Here is a 24963-nt window from a genome sequence, read left to right on the forward strand (position 1 = left end):
ACTGACACTCTTAGGTATTCATGCCACTATTTTATGGTTCCATTTCAAGTTTATCACCACCTTTGCTCTGCATTTCTTCTCTCCTACACTTAACTTAAAAATCTTTAAAATTACTCTTGTCCTTTTCTTTCCAACAGCAATGGCAGTCATGCTGTCCAGTTAGCATTCCCACAGACATCTTAGAGCTTGTTATTTAACGACAAGTGTGTATTTGTTTGGTATACCACTGTCATCTTTTATCTGTCTCTTTAAACTGTACTGAGTGTTGAGCTGGGTTGAAGTGACACGATTTTCTTTATTACCTGGAAGTATCCTGTTGAGACATGGGATTGTGTTGGCTTTTTCCAAGTGCTAGTGATGTTTCGTTACCCATGCTGCTGGTCTGTGATAAATTTGTAGTCCCAATCTTGATCTTTCTGGGCTTTGAAGACTTTAAGCCACTGGCAGTTTTGTTAGTGCTTGTCTGTTGCATGGCTTGTGTGTGGGTTGGCATTAATATGCTAGATAAAATTACTGCTAATAATCCATTTCAATGGAAGCTGTATTAATAGCCTTTTCCTGGAGTGGTACTTCCTCTGTTGGCACTGAATGTATTGCTGTCCTCTTCCACACTTAGCAGTTCCTATACCAATCCCATCTTCTCTGCATTAACAATTTGTTGTCCAGTACTGCATCAGATGACTTATTAAATATTTGATCCCCAATTTCTCAGAAATCAAGCATGCTAGACAAAAATCTTCTAAAGATTCTCTTCAAAAGGAGACTAGCTTTAAACTTTTTCTGCCTTTTTTAGCATTTGAGTGTGTGGATTACTATGATCTCTTTGAAAATATCTTCCAAAAATCTCTTGAAGTTGTGTAGGCTTGTGCTCGTCAACTGAAATTCTACCTATATTTAAGAAAGCTGTGATTATTCTTGGCTAATCATGTGTTTTTATGACTTGGTGACACAACCCCAAATCGATCAAATCTGTGGTTGATCTAACCCCCCTGTCTTTTATTTGAGGTGAGAGTTTCAGATGTCTTTATTAGAGTTTGTAAATGATGCACCAAACCAAGAAAACACTCAAATAATGAGATCCCAAAAGTAACGTAAGAGACAAGATGAAGCAGTTAGAAAACTTTACGCTGCAAAAACAGGCTGTAGAGGGAACACAGGAGACTCTTTTTCCAATTCAGGCATTTTCAGTGGCTTCCTGGGTTGCAGCAGATTCTGTACAATCATAAATAGAGAAGATCTGGGATAGTGGAAAGAAAGAAGCTTGGGTTTGGTTCTCTGTGTCTGCTGTTTGAAAACCGAAATATCTGTCAGAGATCTGCTTCTGTTCTTTCATTTGAATTTAAACCTACATGGACTTCAGATCACTTGTATAAATAAAAGCCCTTCTGCTGTGTTCTGTTACTTAACAAATTCAAGTTGAAAATAACAGCACCTATAGCTTCCCATTCACCAAAGGAAGTAATACTTCAATTCCAGACAAAGCAAATTCTGCATAACTGAATTCTCCATCACTTTTACATATAAAATTATACAGTCAGAAATGTAAATTAAAAAAACATTATTCTGTTAGTTGCAGCATGCAAAATCACTGTTTGAGGGTACTGATTTTTAAATGGTGGGAAAGCATCATTCTTTTTCTGTCCTTTTAAATTTTGCTTTAAAAAGTAGTATTTATTTGCTCAGCTTTTGCTCTAGAAGTAGTGCTAAAATAGTTCTTAACTTGTAATCCGTTCTACATTTAGCTGCAGAGGAACTACTTTTGATTTTTGTACATTAAGTTTGCATAAATATTTTGCTTCCAGAAACTTGTATGGTAGTAAATCAGTAAAAGTAATTATTCATGTTTATATTAATAAACTGAAGAATTTATTTAGCAAATTGAAATACAGCAGTTGTCGTAACTAGGGAATGGTTCAAAGGCGTTAGAAGAAAAGTTAAAGATGCAGACTGTTAAAATAATTTTTCCAGATTTTAAATTGATGTTTTAAAACCCCACTCAACTCCAAACCTGTCAATGCCTTGAAGACTCTTCATGGTATCATCTTGTACTTCTCTGCCTTCCAGAAAAGCTTTTATCTCTGTTTTCAAAATACCATGAGATATTTGCCCCATCCCTGGCAGCGTTCAAGGCCAGGTTGGAAGGGGCTTTGAGCAACCTGCCTAGTGGAAGGTGTCCCTGTCTGTGGCAGGAGGTTGGAAGTGGATGAGCTTTAAGGTCCCTTCCAACCCAGACCATTCTATGATCTTCACAGAATCAGGGCAGCAAGTTGGGACTATTTTTATAGATGTTGGAGTATGTGTCTTTATGAATTAATCTCTTTGGTTTATGTTGCTGCTCAGGTGGGATCCATGTAAAACTGACTGTACCTTGTCCCTGTCTCACAACCACTGTGCTTCCTGGCTCGTGTTCTGTTGGTAGACTGGTATGAGTGTCTTTCAGTGGTTAGCAAGATGCTCTTTAAATTTTTTATGTGCAAATATTTTATATCCTGGTTATCACTACAGTGAATGTGATGCCTTGAAGACTTCAGTGGCCTTCTCTAAGGACTCTCTAATATGGGTCAGACTGCCCTGCAATAATCTGCAACTTGATATAGGAATTGTTTCACTGGGGAATTTCTTCTTATTTTAAGATCTGCTTACTGTATATGGTCTGGTGCACGTCCCCTCAGAAATTTGGCTGCACTCATTGGTGTATGTAAAATATTTTGTAAATAGCAACCAGACATTACAATAATATTTTAAGATGCTAAAAGAACATTGACAGAACAGGAAATATGTAACTTTTTCAGTTGCGTTGTCCAAAAGATAAGAAACTGGTTTTTGTTCAAGTTCTAATTCAGTTATCTTCAAGGAATGTTCCTTGGCTTATGACTGTCTTCAATTACTTCCTTGTGTCACAGAAACATAAACATACTTGAGAGATACACTTAGTAATTTAGAATAGGAATAAATCTGTGTTAGCCACAGAGCATAGCCTTTCCATGAGTAGTTGCTGTCATTTGATACCATCCAATGCTAGAATACTTTTTAGCAGTCTTTTAATAGCTAATTTAAAGAGTTGTGACCTTCCTCTTATGCACATTTTGGACCATGATTTTCTTCTCATTCAAGTTGATGAAACTAGTGCCATGGAATGAAAGAAAGTAGTTTCAAGGGATCCTTTGAGAGGAGGATGTACACCCAAGTTACCTCTTGCTACGTGTTGTAATACTTGAGCCTAATTTTATCTCTGTGGCCTGAGGAAATTGTAATGCAATTGGTGATATCTCAAGTGAAACAAAGTCAAGTTTTGCTTGTCCATCTAAAGTTGAAGGGTATGAAGTTCTGTATTGACTGAAAAACCTCAACCTATGGCTAAAATTTATAGATAATACTATTTTAAAGTTGCATGTTAAATTACAAATTAATACTTTGTCTTTTTAACAATGAGGAAAGAACCACCTTTCTACAAGCCCTACTTGCTTTATGCTGCCTTCCTTTACAGAGGAAAGTTATGAAACCAATAGTCACCTCCAAACTAATATTATCTCCAGTTCATATTTTATGGTAAACATCAGTATGGAGCGCCTTGCATCAAAGGGCACAGGGTGGAGAACAGTGGGGTTTTAGTGAGACCTTTTTTCCCCCGAAACTGGGATCCTGTGCATATATGAAAATTCAGGCTATTGTATTAACTCTTACCAGTTTGAATTTTTTGAGTGCTTCTGTGCTGGCATTCTTTCTCTTTATAGCTTACTTACATTGTTCTAATTAAATTGACTAAAGAGAAAAATAAGTGATGTACTGCTATGTGATAAATTCTAATTCCCTGTATAAGGAGAAGCTGTAGATTCTGCGTCAAAACTTAGAGTATTCTTGGTAGACTTAGCTTACTGCTGTAACTGCAGGTACGATTTGGGAGTCAGTCATAGGTGCCACTTAAATTTTCAAAAAATTAAGCAGCATATTCCCAAATTCAGACAAGTTCATAAAGAGTAAAGCAACCAGAAGACCATAAGAAGCTATAAAATAAAGAAATCTGAGGCTGAGAAAGTGTCTTGTTTCCAAGAAAACAAGAATCTTCACAGAACTTCATAGAAACAGTTGTTTCTGTTTTTCCAAGTTTTTACAGAGGCTCCTGAATAAAACTGTTACTTAAAGTTAAATGGAGGAAAAAAAAAACCAACCCACCGCAAACCAATCCCAAAAGCTAAGGTAACATCTGAACTGCTTTAGGTTATTTGGAGCCACTATTTGGGCTGGCCCCTCCTGCATTTGGAAAAAGCTCTTGAGAAGTCATTGCTGCCTAGGCTTTTCTGTGCAATTAGGAAGCTTTACAAGGTAAGGTGACAAGGAAAAACATACATGCCTCAGGTGTTCTCTTTAACTGAAAGTTGGCATCTACCACAGACTTCGTATGGCACATGCAGAACTGCTGCCTCAACTGCAAGTATGGCTGATACCATTGTTTGAAAGTGGGAAAAATCTGCACTAGTAGACATGGAGGGTTTTGCTATATTTGGCATCATAGTGGTAGCTCCAATTTGGCCAGAATATGCTTCAGGTCAGAAATACTTCAGGTTTTCTTCCTGAAGACTAGAATTTTTGTATGGTAATGTTCCTCTACTAGAAAAATATGTTGGTTTGTGTAATAGCATTGTTTGCAGCTCCATGTTTCAGATGGAAACTAATTGTTTAAATATACATAGGTTGCTTTGAAATGAGACCAGTTTTGTCACTCGTATTTTTAATGTATCTGCTATTTAATTACTATCAATTTAATATTGACAATGCATTGTAATGCCCTTTTTTTTTTTAAAGTAAACCAATATATAAAATGACTAAATTATTTACAATTGTATTAAATACACATCTTCTGAAACCACTGTACTGATGCTTCATGTGTGAGATGACTGTATGGGAACTAGCTCTTTTATTTTCATTTTATTTTAGTTAATATCTGTTCAGAGCTGTATCACACTTCATAAAACTACTAAGATATTGAGTAAACTGAGAGTGCAAAACAGAAGAATGAAGAGTGGTTTTGGTCCTTTCCTGGTTTGGGTCAATGAAATGTCTGTTTCTCAAGTTCTAGTTGGGAAACTAAGTCTGTTTTTAGGGAGAGGAGAAGGGAGAAACTAAATCTGCTCTGCTACATCTTTGTGTAAGATACAGGCTCTTAAATGTGCATCGTGGTCTCTTTCTTCTGCTTGTGAAATCATGAAATCAGCCTTATGGGGAGGGACTTAGATAAAGCCATTTTATAAATACATTGCAAGTTCACCAATTTTTATTTATTTATTATTCCAAATTATTGGGTACATGCTGTAGGGGGAAAAACCACAACTTCCTTAACAAATTTCACATTTCACTTGAGAGCCACCGAAGAAGCTTTGTATCTGATTTTTGGGTCCCTGTTACCTAATCTCAATCTGTCCTTTGAACATAAATAACAAAGTAATAGCAGAGAATTTATCAGAACAGAAGACAGTGTCTTCTGTCTGTAATGAAGACAAGAATGGGTATTTTTATATGGTAAATTTCAAGTATCAACACTTTTTTTTTTTTTTTTTTTCTTGTCTGCAGTTGGATCAGAGAATTAACAGATCAAGAGACTATGTGGTTTAAAGTGTTGCAGTAAAATAAATACCTACCCTATAATATCAGGATAAAATAGCAATTGCGTAAGAAATCTATTATTCATCGCTTCATTATTTGCTGGCTGCATGCTGCTTGACATTTTACTCCTTTTTTTTTTTTTTTTTTTCTTTTTCTTTTTCCTTTGAACTCAACTGCTTTTGCTGGCTTGGCAGTAAGCACTGTTTTCTCTCAGCACAGCCATTAAATCTCTCACCTGCATGTCCTGTGCAGAGCTGCAGCTGAGAGATAAGGTTGGTCTCTCACAGCAGTGAGCATTCCAGGCTCTTCCTTCAAGGGCATTTTGCTGTGATTAAGTGTCTGAAATGACAAGGAAGACATACAAGCATGTTAAATACCCTTGCTAGTCTAAGGCAAGTGAGAGTAAATGGAAATGATTTAAAAATACATTTTGAAACTGCTAACAGAGTTCATGGATAACTGTAAATCATGGGGTTTTTTTAGGCGGGAGTATTACAGGCCTATTCCAAGCAGCATCATCCATTAAAAAAACATCTAATAATGGAGAGTACCTGTCTTGCCCAGCTTACACGTAAAATCCAAATAAAGCACGAGGGCTCTGAGCTCTTCTGAATATGTGTTCCTGCATGTTCTTCATCCAAGGTCACAAAGGTAGTTTGTGAAGTATTGAATCTATCTCTTCAGCATCTTGCTCTGGTGCCAGCCTGTGAGCACCTCCATCTTCCCAGTGTGAAATGAGAAGGTGCCTGAGATTTCAAGTTTCTTGCAGCCCTCAGAGCACTGGCCTGGCATAAAAATCTATTGATTAGAAATCTGGTTCAGACATACTCATTAACATTGCTGTACATCTACACAGTACATAAGTATCACCATTCCTATCTTGCTGTTGAAAAAATCAAGGCACAGTGGTAACATTATGTGTAGGACTCAATTAAAGATCAACGCTTTTTAAATACCATCTTTTACACATGTACATATGCATTATATGTTTAAGTTTCTGTAGTAGTTGCTGGCACTCTAGCAATCAGTGAAGGTTAGAGAGTGATGCAACTCCTCCTAAACTATGCATCAAGTGACTGGTCAGCAAAATTCCACTCTAGAGTCCATTGAGTGTATAAGAGGCATTCAGTTGCCTGAATGCCTGAATTAGTGCTAATTAAATATCTTAAAGAATCTCTTGGGGCCTCTGGCTGATGGTTTGGAAGAGAAGAGTCGTCCAGGGGTCCTTTATTACATTTGTCAACCCCGTGCATGGATCCTCTAAGGCATCTTATGTTACACTAGCCCTCCTTGCTGAAGCAATGGAATTAAGTCCCAAATCTGTCGCTTACAGTGGCAACGTATATACCAGGATGTGGAGATCAATGTTTAGTTCTCTTAATTTAAAACTGAAACCTGTGCAATTTATCTATGATACTATGCAGATAGACTGCAAATAAATTTAGCTTACGCTGCAGGGTTACGATCTTATTCTCTTACCAGCGATTCCTGCCTGTGTTATGTATTCTGTGGGTGGTCATCTGTTCACGAAATGAATCAAGGATGTCCTGACTTCTGAACTGTGGCAGCTCATTTTAAGAGTTGGGAACCAGAACGGTTCTTCTCCTGTGTGGATCTGGCCCAGGGAATGATTTGTAACCGCTTCCAGCAGACAGAAGACACATGCACTGATTTCCACCCCCTCACGCCTCCCAGCGTATACTTGGAAGCTGAGGACTATGAATGATACTGCTACATTAAAAGTAATTGAATGCTTCTGACTCAGAGTCGAAACTCGTGTGTAGCTAAATGAGACAGCAAAATGATGTTGCCTAAACGACACAGTCATTTATTCAGACAATGAAGTATTCTCACATCAGCGTATGTGGGTCTTTGAGGTGCTTGATATTATCTTTATTAAAGGAGGGAGATATCCTTCATAATGTTTATGATTTGTTTTATTTTCTGACCCTTGGACCCTCAGATTCTGAGATCTAGAAGTGTGACTAACAAAAAGTTATTGCCTACAGAAACACAAAATATCACTTACAATGCAGAAAAGTTACCTTTCCAAAAATCGAGGCCAGCCAAGGCATGGTTCAGCTAGGGTTTTTCTCTGCATGCATGAGGAATTTATTGATTTAGTGTAATTCTAAGTTTAATTAAACTTCCATTTTCTTTTTTTCTATGGCAAAAATTCTGTGTCTTTAAAAATCTTCAAACTGTAGGAATGATTATTTGTTATGAGAAGGGGTGAATCCAAGTCCTTTTTTGCCACAGTGGTTGCCAATTTAGGATTTACAGAAACTTCAGCTCGGGGGTCAAACTCAACTTGGAAAAATCAGTGCTTTTGTAGCTGTTGGATAGTTCATTGTTCCTAATTTATTGTAAAGGCCAGTTAAATTTTCTATCTAAAATATTTTGTTTAATGTATAGTTCATCTTCAGAGGGTGGGAGGTTCAAAGATGCTGTAGGTGCCTTATTTTATATCTTTGATACTGCTGTGTCCCATGGCCTCTGAAAATTCATAAAGTTTTGATAGTAATTTAGAACCTAGGAACAAGTAAGTTGGGGCAGATAGGCTTCTTCTGCGTTAACACACTATTGTTTCAGCTGTTGACTCTGCTCTTGGAAATTTGCTAGTGGACATTAATGGAATCTCAGGCTTTTCCATGTGTTAAAAAGGGTATACCTCAAGTTAAAATCCTCACAACATTGTTAAAAGAGGCATAATTTAACAAAATAATGTTTAGTGGTGGTTCTGTTTGAGAATAAAGAGTGGGAATATTATTTCTAGGTAACAGTGTATTTATCTAGCATGGTGATGCTAGCTCATGGCATCGAATAATGTGTTTTATCTCATTTGCTTTCACAGCTACCTCATTTGCCTTCAGACATCTCTCTTTGAATTGTGTCTTCAAAGTGCCAATCTTTCACCCTTCAATAAATGCAAAACATAATCTGCAGGGTGGCTAGAGACAAGGGTACCTCCTCCCCTCAGTTCCCAGTTCTTGGCCCAGCAGTCTGATGTGCTGCTGGTAGGTTCCTCTGGCTGGATTTATCTGTTACTTCCATCCTTTTGAGGATAATCTACTTTAGCATGAGTTAATGCTCACTGTCATAAGAAAAGAAATAGTTATGTATGTTCTTTTTCCTTCTGTGGCTGAGCTGAACCCTACTCAGTCTTCAGTACTTCATTTTCTTTTAATGTCTTTATGAAAGACCTCTTTGAAGGAGCTAACTTTGCTCCTGAAGAATGTATCTGGCTGGCCTTTCTTATCTTCTGCTGCAGACAGAGAAATTGGAAGAACTTTTTTCCTGGGCTTTTTTCAGGCCTGTCTCTTATGTTACTAAGTTTTTATGGGTTTTTAGAAGTATTTATCCTCCATAATTCTGTTAAAAAATAGGATTGTATTTGTAAAAGTGTGTTAGCAACCAGTCTATAAGGGAGCTTGGTCTGAATACTTCTGACTTGTGTAGTAGGCTGAATGAGATCAGTTAAGCTGCACACAGAATCATAGAATAGACTAGTTAGGGTTGGAAAGGACCTTAAGATCATCTAGTTCCAACCCCCCTGCCATGGGCAGGGACACCAAGCACTAAACCATGTCGCCTAAGACTCCGTCCAGCCTGGCCTTGAACACCGCCAGGGATGGAGCATTCACAACTTCCTTGAGCAACCCATTCCAGCGCCTCACCACCTTCACAGTAAAGAACTTCTTCCTTATATCTAGTCTAAACTTCCCCTGTTCAAGTTTAAACCCATTCATCCCCACATCATTAAAAACATCTGAGTCGGACATAATGTGGAGCCATTCATAGTGTTCCATTCAAGTGTCAAAGGGTCAACGATGTGGAGGTTCTTTTTATTGCCGGATTTATACAGCCCTTTAATATGTTTTGTGCCTGCAAGCAGAGCTGCTATGGAAATAATCCCTCTATTACTAGTCATGATGAGCACAAGCTTCAAGTGAGCAAAAAATGTTGCATTTGCTTCTGAATTAAGGAAATATTTTTGGTTACAATGTGGCTGACGTTACTGCTAGGTCTAGACGCAGTGAAGTTTCCCTAAGGCTAAGTCAGCAGTCATTTGCTTGCAAAAGGCAGGTCAGGATTTTGCACAGGCTAATGACTTGACAGTTGAGCTTGAAAAGTCTTAAATCTGTAGTACTATTTATATGTATCAAGCTGAGACACAGCTGTAACTATATTAACACTGTAGAAAAGCAAAAACTCCATGCACTGGGGTAAAGGTTATAGATTAATACTGTGTTATCCCAGGCACTGTACAAATCCAGAATGCAAGATTGTCCCTGGCTGGAACAACATGACATATTTTCCTTCTGATTTGGGAAACTTTTTGTCTTTTTGAAAGGGATGGCTGATTCAAGTATAAGACGTTATCATCAATGTAGATCATCAGAGAGTCAAGTGATGCTATGGGATTACTTTGGTTCTTGTGAAGGAGCAAGAGTGAATACCACCAGGAGTTATGTTTAATCAGTATTATTCCAAGTTCTACCCTACTTGATGGCTATACATGGCACCGTAAAAACTTGTTATTTCCATACTCAGCCTACATATGCAAGTGGGTCTCAATTGCTCTTAAATTTGCTCCCCTGCAATATTCGTCCATAGTGAATAAAGCCCTTTTAATTCTGTGCACAGTTGTTACTGTGGACAAAACCTGAAATGAATTGGGAAACTTCTGAATGACTGTTCAAAACTCTCTGCTCTCTCTCATTCTCAGAACTAAGTGGTCATGGTCTTAAGCCCAATATAAAATTGGTAGGGGACAGCAAAAGAATTACACACTTTTGGATGTACTTATATTAGCATTCTAGTTCAGGTAATTTTCTTCTGAAACAGCCTTCTACCATCTGTGCTTTGGCTCACATCGCAGAGTGCTCTGTATGTAGGTTCCCTTCAGAAGAACCTAAACCAGAGGATACCTCTGGCACTGCTGCTGCTGGGTGCCAGTCCACAGGGCTTACTAGAACTAGCCTAAAATAATTCCTCTTGAAATAGGTATACTGTTGATGTCAGGTCCTCAGCACCAACTGTTTTCTTGAAAGAAAAATACCTGCTTGTACTGGTCAGTATTAATATTCCATATATTGTCCAGCCTTTCACTTCCAGGTGAAGCCGTAAGGTGATCCACAAATGTGATCCACAAATCCTCTGGCTTAGCACGTGCCAAAAAGAGCGTGGCTTTCCTATGCACGTTAGTACAAAAGCTGTGATTAGCAGCAGTTTCTGATCTGGAGAACCTACTGAAATGAATGTGTTCTATGCGTATGTTGAAGTGCATATGTGTCTATAGCAATTTCTATTTATTGAATGTGATACTTTAAAATACGCATGAAATATGGCTTTATTTTTTCTTGCAAATTGGGTGAATTGAATTTAGCAAGACCATATAGAACCTGATTTGAGATTTTTTTAAAAGAAATTGAAAGAATCTTTCTTTAAATTTGATTGAAAACCAAGTCTCGTGATGTGGAGAAAGCAGTCAATATTAATCAATTGTAAATTATCATAGAATCATAGAATGGTTTGGGTTGGAAGGAACCTTCAAGATCATCTAGTTCCAACCCCCTGCCATGGGCAGGGACACCTTCCGCTAGAGCAGGTTGCTCCAAGCCCCGTCCAACCTGGCCTTGAACACTGCCAGGGATGGGGCAGCCACAGCTTCTCTGGGCAACCTGTGCCAGCGCCTCACCAGCCTTGCAGTGAAAAACTTATTATCTGATATTATTCTTTCTATTAACCTTAGATGACACTATAGGAATTGTAGAGTGCTCTGATAAAAAGTCTCACATAGGATTATGTCTTGATTTCAAATGAGAAGTGAGTAGTAATAAACAGAATATGATGTATATTGAAAGACATAAATTGAAGTACTCAAACACTCTGTAGAGTTCTTCTGCTAGGTAACCATTGTTTTCAAGAAGGAAAACCAAATAGGTTGTCTAAAATACCCTAGTGAGCTCGGGAAATAATAGGTTGTGCTTAGGAACTGGCAAGAAGAAACAAGAAATGAAAAGTAATTGTGATCTCAGTATGGTTTCCTTACTCAGATGGAGTGGGAAAATTGCAATGTTTCTGTTTTGAAGATGAAAGTAGACGTGCAAGAATAATGATGAAGTGGAACAGATCAGTTCGCATACCACATGCCAGTTTTCATAAGAAGGTTAAGGAGATGGGCAATTGAAATTGATAGGTGACAGTTTTAAAAATGAAAAAAGGAAATAAATTATTATGGAACTGTCCAGTGTAGCTCTGTACTCTAAGATCTTTTTTCCATCACTGCTATGAAACCACGCTCAGGACAAGCATCACTTTCACTTCAGATGGTGTTCTAGACCTTAAGTGATCCCCACCATCTCATTCTTGATCCTTTCCTTTCTCAAACATTTGTTTCAGCTTTCTGTCCTGTTGGTCCATTACTGCTAAAACTTTCATTAGGTTCAGATATACCTGACTTGTCTTTGCTTTCAGCGTTTCCTTCCAGGTCTTTGATAACTGCTTACTAACTTCTCCTGAAAAATCTCATGATTTTTCCAATCCTTCCCATTTAGAACTTCAATCAGGCATCTTTAGGGCTTTTTTTCTATAATATCACATATATATGATATTCAAATATTGCTGACCAAAGGACTAGGAAGCCTGCTGTATGAGGAAAGGCTGAGAGAGCTGAGTTTGGTCAGCCTTGAGAAAAGAAGGCTTAGGGGAGACCTTGTCACCATGTTCCAGTATTTAAAGGATGGCTACAAAGAAGATGAAGACTCCCTTTTTCAAACGAGTCCCATGGAGAAGACGAGAGGTGATGGGCACAAGTTACTCCTGGGGAGATTCTGGTTAGACACAAGAGGAAAATTTTTCACAATGAGAACAATCAGCCATTGGAATAATCTCCCCAGGGAAGTGGTGGATTCTCTAATGTTAGACACTTTAAAGATTCAGCTGGACAGGGTGCTGGGACATCTAGTTGATGTCATGCTTTGCCGAGGAAGATTGGATCAGATGATTTTGAGGTGCCTTACAGTGTGGGATTCTATGATTCAAATATACGAACAGAAGTTCCTCTAAACATGCAAAAAAAAGGTAACTTAAAATTTCTTTATTTTCCTGTGGTTTATGAAAAAGCTTGACAGTGATTAAGTTGCTGGTGTGCAAAATGGGTGATTATCATGACAAACCATATTGCTTAATCTGTTTGTAACATCTTTAGTCCTGGGATATGTTTGTGTCCTGATTCTGGATCTTAGTTTGTGATTACTGCTGAGGGGACTATTACAAATGCAAGTTAAAAAGTGGGCAAATCATTTAATAGAACTTGGAAAAGTGTGTTCTGATAAGAGATCTCAGACTTTCTGTATCAGCATCTAACCCTACTGCCAGCTCGCAGGGGTGAAGGGTGGGTTAGTAGGCAAAGGTTGTTCTGTTATCACCTAATCTGGAATTCCCCACACTTATCAGTTACAGTGCTGGCAAAAGAGTAAGGTAGGAAGCTGGATGGCTTGAGTCTAATCTGGAGCCACTTCTGCTTTTAGACGTCAGGATGTAAAGAACAGTTTTGGTGCAAAGAACTTGATGTATTTTCCCCAGGTGTTTTAATTTTGAATTTCATTAAGGGTATGGTAGTTGGCAGCCCAGACTGATCACAGTTCAGCATACATATCTCAGATAGTTTTAGACAACCTAGTTTAAGTACCAGTAGCAAACTATGTGCAGCATCGCAGAACATGGTAAAAGCTGCAGTATCTATCAGTGAAACGGAGTTGAGCAAAACAGCCTCTCACATTGAGCTATGTGCTGCAGCTAGGTTTGTGTCAATAGTTAAATATTTTAATTCTGCCTGTTAATCTGACTTAGCAAATAATGTCATCTCTAGGCGTGCAACAATTAAAAGTAATTTATGGATCACATTAGAACTCTGTGGCCCCCAACACAAGAGGGACGTGGACCTGCTTGTGCGAGTCCAGAGGAGGCCACAAAGCTGCTCCGAGGGCTGGAGCACCTCTGCTCTGGAGACAGGCTGAGAGAGCTGGGCTTGTTCAGCCTGGAGAAGAGAAGGCTCCAGGGACACCTTAGAGCAGCTGCCAGTGCCTAAAGGGGCTACAAGAAATCTGGAGAGGGGCTTTTGACAAGGGCCTGTAGTGACAGGACAAGGGGGAATGGCTTTAACCTGACAGAGGGGAGATTTAGATGAGATCTTAGGCAGAAGTTCTTCCCTGTGAGGGTGGTGAGGCCCTGGCACAGGTTGCCCAGAGAAGCTGTGGCTGCCCCATCCCTGGCAGTGTTCAAGGCCAGGCTGGACGGGGCTTGGAGCAACCTGGTGTAGTGGAAGGCATACCTGCCTGTGGCAGGGGGCTGGAACTAGATGGTATTGAAGTATTGGGTATCCAACCCAAACCATTCTATGATTCTGTGCTTCTGGGAAAAATAGTGGTGAAGTCTGGGATAAAGATCAACTTTATAAGTCCCGAATTTGTAGATGTTTTATTTCTATCATTAAAAAATAAAATGGCAAAGTATAAACAGACCACTGAGTCAGCAGGTGTAAAACATCTTCCCTTTCTTAAATCTATTTCTTTCAGTTGAATACTGTTACCTTTGTGAAGGAGCAGCCCTAAGGACAGATGGTAGAAAGGTTTGCCTAGTGCAAAGTCCTATTTTCTAGGGAAATTTTCATGTTCTGTTCTTTGAAGGGCTATTGACTTCCAAATCACACGCATACATGCCTCTGATCTTTCTAAAGATGAGTCACAGTGCAACTTGTGTATCTAAGCAGTGGGATCACATTTGCAGTATGTTGATCACTCCTGATGATAGGACTATGATGATCTCATGTGTGGGGTTATATAGCATGCATTACTAAAAAAGAGGAGTTAGAGCTATTAAAAAGAGAACGCTGAGGGTTTTGCTGGTTGGTTGTTTGAGGGGTTTTTATTAGTATGCTGCTGTAGGTTTTAAAGTATAATAAAGTAACAAACATTACCTTGAGCTTAGTGGCTCTAAATGCTGGGTTAATTTACACTCAGAGCGGACCTTTCAGTGTCAGGCAATCGTTTTTGCCAACATAAGCACTCAGCTGAAACAACAGCTATGACTCAGTTGCCAGTGAACGCTGCTTGAATTGATTTAGTCCGAGTTCAGATTTAGCACATAATCATGTTCAATTTGATCCACTGTGCTGCCTAGAGATAAAAGGGTTGAAAAAAATAGATTTAGCTTATGTCAGTCTTTGTGGTGATGTCATTGCCATGAGAGATGGAATAGCGCTGTTACTATGCTGTGCCTGCTCAGTTGGTGGGTGTACGGGGGAAAAGCAAGGAGCAACTCAGTTAAGTGCAAAGAGCTTGTGTCGGAAGCTTGCAGTTCTTGTCAGCATTGAAACAGAATCTTGGACTGTTCAACTGCAATACTGAATTGAAGATTTGTTTTTTTCCTTCTAATCGTTTGTTACTCCAAGGTTGCCTAACTCTGTGTACAACAGAGGGGGATGCCAGCCCGTAGCATGGACTGTGATGTCTCCACTCTGGTTGCCTGTGGGGTTGATGTGGAGGTTTTTGCCAACCAGGAGGTTAAGGTATGCGCCTACAGTTCTTTTGTTACAGATGCTGCTTAGAAAATCCTTTGGGAGCAATAGGCATTTGTATGTAGCAATTCAGACTAAGGAGGCAGATGAGATTCTGCTGCAGTAGTAAAAGTCATGCAGTTAAAAAATCTGTTAATTAGGGGAGAAGAATATGAGAGAGAAATGTGCCTGCTTTTTACTGTGTTTTCATAAGCTCAAAGAATAGGCTGGTGTTTACTCTTTAATGATATAAGAAATGGGTTATATAACTGACATCTGTGCATATGCATGTTTCATACTCACAACAAATCATTCATTGTTACTTTTGGTGAGATATTTTTAGCCCAGTGTCAGCCTTGCCATTGATGTTAATTATCGATGTTCATAATCTTCACATATCTTTACTCAGTTGAACAGAAGCTGTTTCTTTCCTTCTGATCCAAATCATGCGTACAAGCATAAATTTTTTGTGAAGGGTTAAAAGTTTGTAGCCAGTATTTTGGTGCATCTGCAATATAACAGAATACAAAAAGTTGTGTATCTTGCATATCATGTGAATACCTCGGAATCAATGCTTAAATCGAAGGCTTGATATGGTGGGCTCTTAATTGTCTCTTAATTAGACAATTGCTGTAGAAAAATCATTGTGTGTAATTGCATACTGTTGAAATCAATTATCTTCTTTTATTCTCATATTGCTGCAAGAAAATCACTGCAAATTAAGTTTGAAAGAGGAATATTAAGTATGCTTTTCACAGATCATCTGAAAGAGCTCATAGGCGTAATACAGTGATATCCAGCAGTTTATTTAAAGGACAAAGGTACAGGCAACAGTAGTTCCTAATCTGATTGTTCTTAGTATTGAAAAAATGGAACAGGGAAGAAAAGGATTTAATTGGAGGTCAAATTTTGAACCCCTGTGCTGTTTAATTCTGAGTCAAACATTGAAGCCAATGGAAATATCTGGAAATAAAACCACTTTTATTTGCAAGAGGTTATTATGGGGTTTATTTCCCTGTTAATTTGCTACCAGGTGATATCATGTGTACTTTGTACAGATGCTTTTGTGTTGCCAGCAAGAGATGCTTCTTCATTTAAAAAGCTTTTTCTTAACAGTTTAAAACTGGGTTTAGAGATGAAATAGCGAGTAATTCAGAGGAATGGTTCAGGTGAGCAGACTTGCCTGCAGTGGGACATGTTTTCTGTAGCGTTTTGAAGGAGTAAAATGTTTGTCTGCTTATTCCTTTTTTTTCCCCTTATTTTTTACTTAAGAATTTTTTTCCTTTTTTTTTTTGTTTAGGAATTACAGCTGTGTTGAGATGAGTTTGTACCTGGAGCAACTGTCTTTTAGTGACAGGTCCACATTCAACATAAGACTATGCCAGATATTCGAGCTGTAGTGATCTCTTGTATCCTTATTCACGACAGCAGCAATGAAAAAGCAAAGTTTTGGTTTCCATAAAATCAGCAGAAAGCTTTCCATTGACTTTGGTAAGACCTAGATGAGCCTGATTTAAGCTGCAGCATCTGGAAAGTGTGGCCCAGGAACATGGGATAAAAGAGAAGAAAGGGTTATGGAGACATTACAGGAATTGTAATCCTTTTCATGTTACTTGTAGTTCTAAGTGCCTTTATATTTTTCTTTTTTCCCTGGTGTCTGAATTAAAATGTTGAGTGCAAACATTTGGGTACATTTCCAATGGGGACTGCACTGCAGATTGCACTGCAGCTTAGAAACGCAAAGTCTATTTTGAAGTTGTCTGGCTTAGGTGCTGGAAGCAGCCTGTCCTCGGTGACCCACTGCTCACTGCAGACTAATTTTCACTTAGTTGTGCCCAAACTCAGCTGTGGGAGGCTGCGTGCAGTGCTGCCGCAGCGCGCCTGCTGCCCGTGCCTCGCCAGCCCTGCGCTCAGCCCCGGTCGCTACACAGCAGGCTGCAGTGTAGCATCCTCTCTGTCAAAGTTTCAGCACTCCTGATAATTCAAAGGCGGAGACATCTGCTGCTCTTTGCTCACTCCCAGGAGAATTGCAGTAAAATAAAATAAGTATGGTTTTATTTGACTGCAGAAGGGCTTCACTTCAAGGTGTTGGCTTTTTGTTGACAGAATGGTCACAGTCAATATGAAAATGTTTATGTTGACTTTGATAGGATAGGGGGAACATCAGGCTTTAAGTTTAAAAAGGAAGGAGGCTGTTTCTGAGAAGAGATGGATGTGGAAGCTGAAGTAAAAAAGCAAAAGCAAGCACAGCAATCCTGCCATCTCCCTTTCCCTTGTTCTCCCATGAGATTTGGGCAACATGGTCTGGTGTGAGGCGTCCCTGCCCATGGCAGGAGGGTTGGAACTAGATGATCTTGAGGTCCTTCCCAACGCTAACCATTCTGTGATTCTATGAGTACTGCTCTGCCCAGCCCTTCTGCAGGCCAACTGGGAGGCACAAGTAGTACTTAAAACTGCAGTCTAGGCTGTTGTCCTTCCAGTTTTCTTCTGCTGTAGAGCTTTTCATGCAGGTGAAAGTTGTTTTTTTTTATGGAACCTTCTGGCTGTGCAAAGGAAATGTTCCTTCAGTAGAACATATATTTTAAAGATTTCATGATACATATGGTGCTTGGTGAGATTTCCTAAAATGAGCTATTAGTCCCGTAGAAGTACTTTTCTAGTGTCAGCAAGGATTGTGGTTTAGGTTTGTCTGCAGCATACCTGGCTTTCATTTCGATTTAGGTTTAAAACTGAAGTGAGGCTCCGCAGAAGGATGCTGGCTGTACTGAGCCACCATTGTCCTACTTGCGCTGGGTGGCTGGAGGCTGGAGAGGAGCTTCCCCATTTGCCAGGCCTGTACTTGAAGAGCAGGGTTTGTGTTGGGGCTGTGGAGCAGGAGCTCTCGCAGCAGGCGGCAATGGTCACTCCTTGTAGTTGCTGCTTCTCAAGAGCCGCGGCCCTTCAGTGCTGGGGAATTCTCACACAGAGAGGCAAGACCTGCTGCTTGGCGCAGGGCTTGGGGCAGAGTTGAGCAGCTTGTCTTATCACTGCTTTTCCACCTGTGGAGGTGACCTTATTCTGTAGGCTCTTAGCATCTGGCAGACAGCTCGAAAATACTCTCTTTTCCATTTGGCCTGTGGAACAGGAGAGCGATTACTTAGTACTGAAGGCAAAGCTTTTTAGTTTCAGCACTGGGAATGGCTCATCCTTTCAACAAACAGAGGCTTGTTTGGATGCCCTGAAACTGGCAGCTGGCCCACAGCACTGACACCGTTGATTTACCATCCATGAATTCATCCAACAGGCCTTTCAGTTTTGATCAGCTGCTACTTTGAATTGTCTTTTATAATCTCAAAATTGGGTCAGGCTAATCAACATGCTACTAACTGTACCGGGCCTGTGTATCAGGAACTAGCAGAGGTGAGAAGGCAACCATAGAACTCACAAAGTGCAGTTCTGCTTTGAAGTTCACCTGGATAATTACAATTCTTCTGTCAGTGCCTCTAGGTGATAATTCTGTGTAATGATCTTTGTTACATAAGCAATCAATTAATGAATATCTTGTTTATTTCTAGTAGAGAAATTACAGGCATCACTGAAACAGTGGAAGAGAATTTAAACTCATACTTCTTACTCTAAGCAAGATAGTCATATATTATTCATAATTTGTGTTCTTTCTTCAGTTATGTTCATATGCACCGTTCCACTTGGCTTCAAGGTATGACTGGGGCAACAAGGCACTACTGTAACAGAGAAGAAATATTTATGATCCAGACTGATTGAATTTGTATCTGAAGAGAGTAATATAATGTGGATAGGACTATTATCTTAATGCAGGGGAAAAAACAATATGGTCATGAGCCAGGCAGCAAAAGGGAATAGGAGAAATAGTTTCACTGTGTTGACCGTATTGCTTTGGAGGATTAATCCCAGTTGGAGTGGGATGTCTGTCAATCTGTAAACTCATTATTCAGTTCAGATGCTCCAGTGAGCACAGTGCTAATGCTAGTTGTTTGGGATGGATGGTTTGGAGATCAGTCATTGCCCTGCAGTTGCCTTTGAGAGGTTTAACAGGCTGATACTGTATCTAAGCTTCTGAGTCTAGAGGGCAAAAGCATGCTAGGTTCTTGTGGGTTTTGCTCTACACTTATAAAATTCTCCAATTTGGAAAAGTGGCTCATTCACAAAGATGTTCTGAGGTATAAAGTTCAAGTGCTCTAAAATTAGAGTCAAGTGAAACAAGCTGGAGGAGAGTTGCTGCCCCTCTGGACACTGCCAGCTGCCCAGTGACAGAAATCACTTGCTGGGAAAGTTTCAGGGTTTCTTTTCTTCAAATTCTTCTCCTTAGTCACATGAGCTTGATTGTGGGAAGACTGTTGCGCAGTCATAAGACTCCACAGACTAGGGGCATAAGGAGGAAACCAAACAGCAGCATGACTATGAAAAATACCCTGATGGCTTGAAAGGACTGCTTTAAAACTTCTGTTAGTATTTCCTGCACTTGATAGTTCTTTCTATTTGCAAATAATGTTGCATCTGTGAAATCTTCAAGATCCAGTAGTTCTGCTTGAGAAATGGTATTTCTCAAGCTACAGGTTGGGCAGAGAAGAGATTCAGAGCACCCTGTGGAGAAAGACTTGGGGGTATTGGTTGATGAGAAGCTTAACATGAGCCGGCAGTGTGCACTCGCAGCCCAGAAACCAACCGTATCCTGGGCTGCATCAAAAGAAGCGTGACCAGCAGGTCGAAGGAGGTGATCCTGCCCCTCTACTCTGCTCTTGTGAGACCCCACTTGGAGTACTGTGTACAGTTCTGGTGTCCTCAACATAAAACGGACATGGAGCTGTTGGAGCAAGTCCAGAGGAGGGCCACGAGGATGATAAGGGGGCTGGAGCACCTCCCATATGAAGACAGGCTGAGAAAGTTGGGGCTGTTCAGCCTGGAGAAGAGAAGGCTGCGTGGAGACCTCAGGGCAGCCTTCCAGTATCTGAAGGGGGCCTATAAGGATGCTGGGGAGGGACTCTTCATTAGGGACTGTAGTGATAGGACAAGGGGTAACGGGTTCAAACTTAAACAGGGGAAGTTTAGATTAGATATAAGGAAGAAGTTCTTTACAGTGAGGGTGGTGAAGCACTGGAATGGGTTGCCCAAGGAAGTTGTGAATGCTCCATCCCTGGCGGTGTTCAAGGCCAGGCTGTCTGGAGTCTTGGGCAACATGGTTTAGTGCGAGGTGTCCCTGCCCGTGGCAGGGGGGTTGGAACTAGATGATCTTAAGGTCCTTTCCAACCCTAGCTATTCTATGATTCTAATCTATGATTCTGTGTCTTTTGGTCTCTGCTTACTGTCTGTCTTCATCTAGAGTAAGTAACAAAAAGAAAGAATTAAAACATTTAGCTTTCTTGCTCATTTAGTCCATCTGTAATAATGCTTTTAAAATAGGAGTGTTTGGTCCGATTTTAGAAGTACAACCTCTTTTTATAGTGTTCACAAAGTTGTACAACCTCTTTTTATAGTGTTTAGATCAGATACAACTGATGTACAATAAGGGTGTTAAAAAAAGATGTCACGTTTGTTTTAAGAGGTTTGTAATTTCTCTATTTTATATATATATCATAGTAGTTGCTATGTTATAAATATGAAAAAAAATTCAAAAGCAACAGAAATATTTAGCACCTAAATAAGCAGGTACATGTCCAGAGAGATACTTTCTGCTTTCAGTATCATGGTAGCCCTGTTCTCTCTGTTTTTCAAAGCTTCCCAGAAGATGTAGTGCTGTTTCTAGCACATAGACCCTGCTGTATGGCTTCGGTGTCAGAGACTCTGAGCCAGCAAATCTGGGACTCGTGCACCCAGTGCTGCTGCAGACTAAGGCACTGCTGGGAACCAGTGTAACAGAAATAGGTTGGGCTTTGTCTTTGTCCTTCTAACAGCCCTATGTGAAGGCAAGTGAGCTCCTTAAGAAATTTCCAAAGAAGTGATACAGTTGTAAGACTTCTAAGGATCATGGTGTGCCCTTTAGGCTTACCTGCAGTTATTTGTATTTGCCTTTTTAACCTTCAGTGATTTGTATTTGGTTTTTTTAACCTTCAATTATTGGTATTTGTTGTTTGTTTTTTTTTTTTACCTTCAGTGATTTGTATTTGCTTTTTTCTTGATTCAGAAGAAGGGAATGCTGCTGTTTCACCGGAGGTCGGTTGCAGCTGCAGGTGCTTACACACCTGTGAATATGGCATGCTTTCTGTTTCTCATTCTTCACCCTTTTAATACTAACAGAGTGAGCAGCAGAACAAGTCAGAGGATTTTATATTCTTTTTTAGCCTCCTTTCTGTTGGAAGTCACATGAAGATGTTTCCTTTTCATAGGGATAACAAGACAATAAGCAATTTGTCATCAAATGAAAATAAATAACAGCTAGAATGCATTGCTAGAACATGCAACGTTAATCCAAGGCAGGTAATAAGGTAAGAGGGAGCTTGCAATTATACTGATAAATGGCCCAGCCTATGAGAGGAGCAATGAAGAGATGATGATTTTCTTCAGCAGATTTGAGGAATTAATCAGTACAGCTATAGATTGAGGTACTTTTAATACACATGCAAGTGTAATACTGATTGTTTTAGATAATTATTTTGATTAGAATTCCCAGAAAAACCTAGAGAGGTGAAATACCCAAATTCTTTGTGGTTTTCTCAAAAAAAGCTTTTCAGAGACATGTTTTCATGTCTATGGTGGCAAGTTTCATTCATCTCTGCAGGTAATGTGTATGTGTACTGTTTTGTCTCAAGGTTTGCTGATACTGTTTGCTGCTTCATAGCATGATCTAAGCTTTGATACCGAGAGAAGTTACAGGTTTTGAGGCAGGGTTCTGCACCAACCTAATTGTGTGTATATCTCTTTAATACATTATTTTGCACATGGACTAATGGCTATGCTTTGTGATTGGCCAGTTCTTTAATATTTTCTAGGAATGATTCTGCCAAAGGCATTAAATAATCTACTTAGTTTTGATCGTTCATGTGCTAAACAGCATATTTGCTTTGGAAGGTATTATCTGATCATATGCTAGAATGCGAACAACCATGACAGGGTGATCTTGAGCAGTGAATTCTTCCTTGGCGAAGAGATGCTGAACAAGAAGAGTGCCGCAGTTTATCAAACCCTTGGCTAACACGCAAGCTGCCAAGGTCCAGAAAGTTGCCGAGCTCAGCCTTTAGTCAGTGCTCAGTTGCTGCAGGATTCTGTGTTTTCCTTCCACATATTTATAGTGGTGCCAGGACTCTGTGCATGGACTTCTGAAATTTTCCCCATTGACATGGATGTCAATATGCACCCTCTTCTAAATACCAACAGAATTAAGATTTTCGCTATGGGAGACTTCTGGGACTCTACTGTCTAACCCTCCTTAAAGTAACTGTACTTATTGACTTCCTAGTGTTGAGTCATGACTCTTGTTTGGTGTAGATCATAGAGATGAGCCTCAGTTGCTGCTTCCAATATCTGAAGGGGAGTTGGAACTAGACGATCTTAAGGTCCTTTCCAACCCTAACTATTCTATGATTCTATGACAGCTTAGCTGCCCTCAGTAGAGGATATTATACATGCAAGTTTTTTCTGGCCAAATATAAACTTCTCCCTTTCTTTTTTTTCCTCATTGACGACACTTCTAAAATGCACATGCAGCCATTGAGTTTGTTTCCAGCCTATGCTTCCCATCTAAAATTCAGGCTGATTTCTGCTTTGTTCATGTTAATTCCTGAAAGCACAGGTCACCTTCTCACAGCATCAGTGTTCTCATGATGCATTTAACTGCCCCCATTTGGAATTTCTGTTGGTGCTGAATCAAGGAGAAGCCTTTGGTTGTTGCAGCCCTGAAGGAGTCAACAGCCCCATTGTCCTTGTGGGACCTCTGTGCAGCAAACTGTAGAGCTGGGTGGTGTACAGCAGCATTTCTATGGCAATCTGTCTGTTCTGTACTCCCAGAGTTGCTGAAAAACTTCAAAGTGGTGTTATACATAGAAAGTTCGAAGTGTTCTCATTTGCAGATGGAGAACTAAGGAACCAGGAAGTAAGTTTTCTGATTAGAAAAGTGGATTAGAATGTATGAGGTTCTGTAGATGTTCAATTTCAAATGCTGTTTGAGCTCCAGACATTTGCCAGACAGCAAGGAGCTTTGCTTAGTTACTGTCTGGTTTGGGAAGGGGGAGAGGGAGGTTGAAATTAGTCCAACCTTGCTACCTTTCAGAATCTGCCTGAGATTCTGACAGCATCTGGATGGAGAGATGGACTTTATCTTGCAGCATGGCTTTGTATTTGGCAGGAGAAATGTAGTGCAGTATGAAAGAGCCTCCAGTTTTGCAGCGCCAGATAGTCCTATCTGTTGAAATAACAATCATTGAGCTGAGAAACACAGTGAATCTATTGTGCTCAGAGCAGGATCAGCAGGCAGCTGTATGCAGTAATTTTTTCAGCTCAATTTGTCACTTGCAGAGGTATCTGTCTGCTTCATGTATTGTGGTAAGTAATCTTGATACGCTGGCCATAAAAAGTGGAGGCACTCAAAGAGCTGAATCAAGCTGGTGAGTTCTGCTGTGTTATACCCATGTCATGGCCAGAGAAGTGGTAACCTTGCATAAATCTCATTTGTCCTTTTTATTCATGTAGGTCAGATGTGCTGGTGTGCAGGCAGATGAACAAACTACAGCAAAAGAACTGCTGATCCTCTCATGAAATTAAATTCCATTTATGGAGGAGATAAGATTATGATTGTTTCATTTGCTGTATAAGTCTTATTCCAAGTTTACTAGCCACAAGTATTCATCATCCTTTGCTGTGTATTCTTTCACCTGGGAACATTCAGTATTGGTTACTTTTCCATGTTTCTCAGAGAAAACCAATAACTAAACCAATAAGAATACGATTTTTTTCGTTGTCTAAATAGCTAGAACTGTGCTGGGAAATGTGTTTTAGCCACCACTTCTCTGTAGCTGCTGTTTTGACATGGATCCTTTTTACTTGGGTTTTGTTTGTATGTGTGTTTTGTTTTGTTTGGAACATTATTATTTTATTTGCTTGTGCTGATTAAAAAAATGAGCAAAACAATCAAAAACCCAAACCCAAAATCAACCCACCATCAGAAATGGCCTTCTCCCTCAAAGAGGAACATTAAGAGAAGCAAGTATCTTTAAGGAGCAGGTCATAGATGGAAGTCCTCTGAGCTGTGGTTTTAACCTGAGGAAGGAGGAAAGCAGTTGGTCATTAAAAAAGGTGGCTGAAATGAGGAAGGGGTTTCAGAGGAGGGAAGTCAGTCTGAGGATAGGGCTTTTTTTTTCCCCATCAGAAGTGCCTCTGTGGTGCAAGACCAAGAATGGAGAAAACTCTTGTGGAGGTTGGGGCAGGGAGGTGGGTTGTGGCAGGCCTTCTGATTGAGTGGTGGCAAGTGCTGAGAAGTTAGGATGGAGGGAGAATTGATGAAAGCAAATATGATCAATAGAAGACCAAGGTAAGAACACATGACTTCAACTTCTCGTGGAATAGTGGAATGATGTAAGGACTTTGAGAGCAGAAGCTGACACAAGATGCTGACAAAACCCAGTGATGGTCTAAAAAAGGAGAACTTTGTGACAAAAGGTTTCACCAAGCAGGTGTTAGCATCATTGAAACCTTAGGTACATTAATCTTGACAGCTTCCTGCTGTCCTGAAAGCATCTTCCACAGGCTTCCATTCTGCCTCCATGTAACAAAATCCCTTTGTCAACTGTTACTGTGGGTTGCTGCTGTTCTCAACTTCCTCCTCAAAACTTTTTGCTGTTGTATGTCTTACA

At 39.9% G+C, this 24963-nt stretch overlaps 1 protein-coding gene across 3 annotated transcripts in view; it reads left to right on the plus strand.

Moving 5' to 3' along the window:
* RCAN2 (regulator of calcineurin 2) overlaps nucleotides 1-24963 on the plus strand; it is an 82177-nt gene that overhangs the window by 23359 nt on the left and 33855 nt on the right. Inside the window, exon 1 of one of the 3 annotated variants that reach the window (XM_030489860.1) lies at nucleotides 14776-15175. The exons of the other annotated variants lie outside the window; for them this stretch is intronic. Within the exon in view, the coding sequence (XP_030345720.1) occupies nucleotides 15089-15175 (87 nt within the window). The 5' untranslated portion in view covers nucleotides 14776-15088. Of the gene's footprint in view, nucleotides 1-14775; nucleotides 15176-24963 lie in introns of those variants that run through there. 3 annotated transcript variants of the gene reach the window in all.

The sequence above is a fragment of the Strigops habroptila genome, chromosome 6 (genome assembly GCF_004027225.2).
Source record: "Strigops habroptila isolate Jane chromosome 6, bStrHab1.2.pri, whole genome shotgun sequence".
NCBI lineage: Eukaryota > Metazoa > Chordata > Aves > Psittaciformes > Psittacidae > Strigops > Strigops habroptila.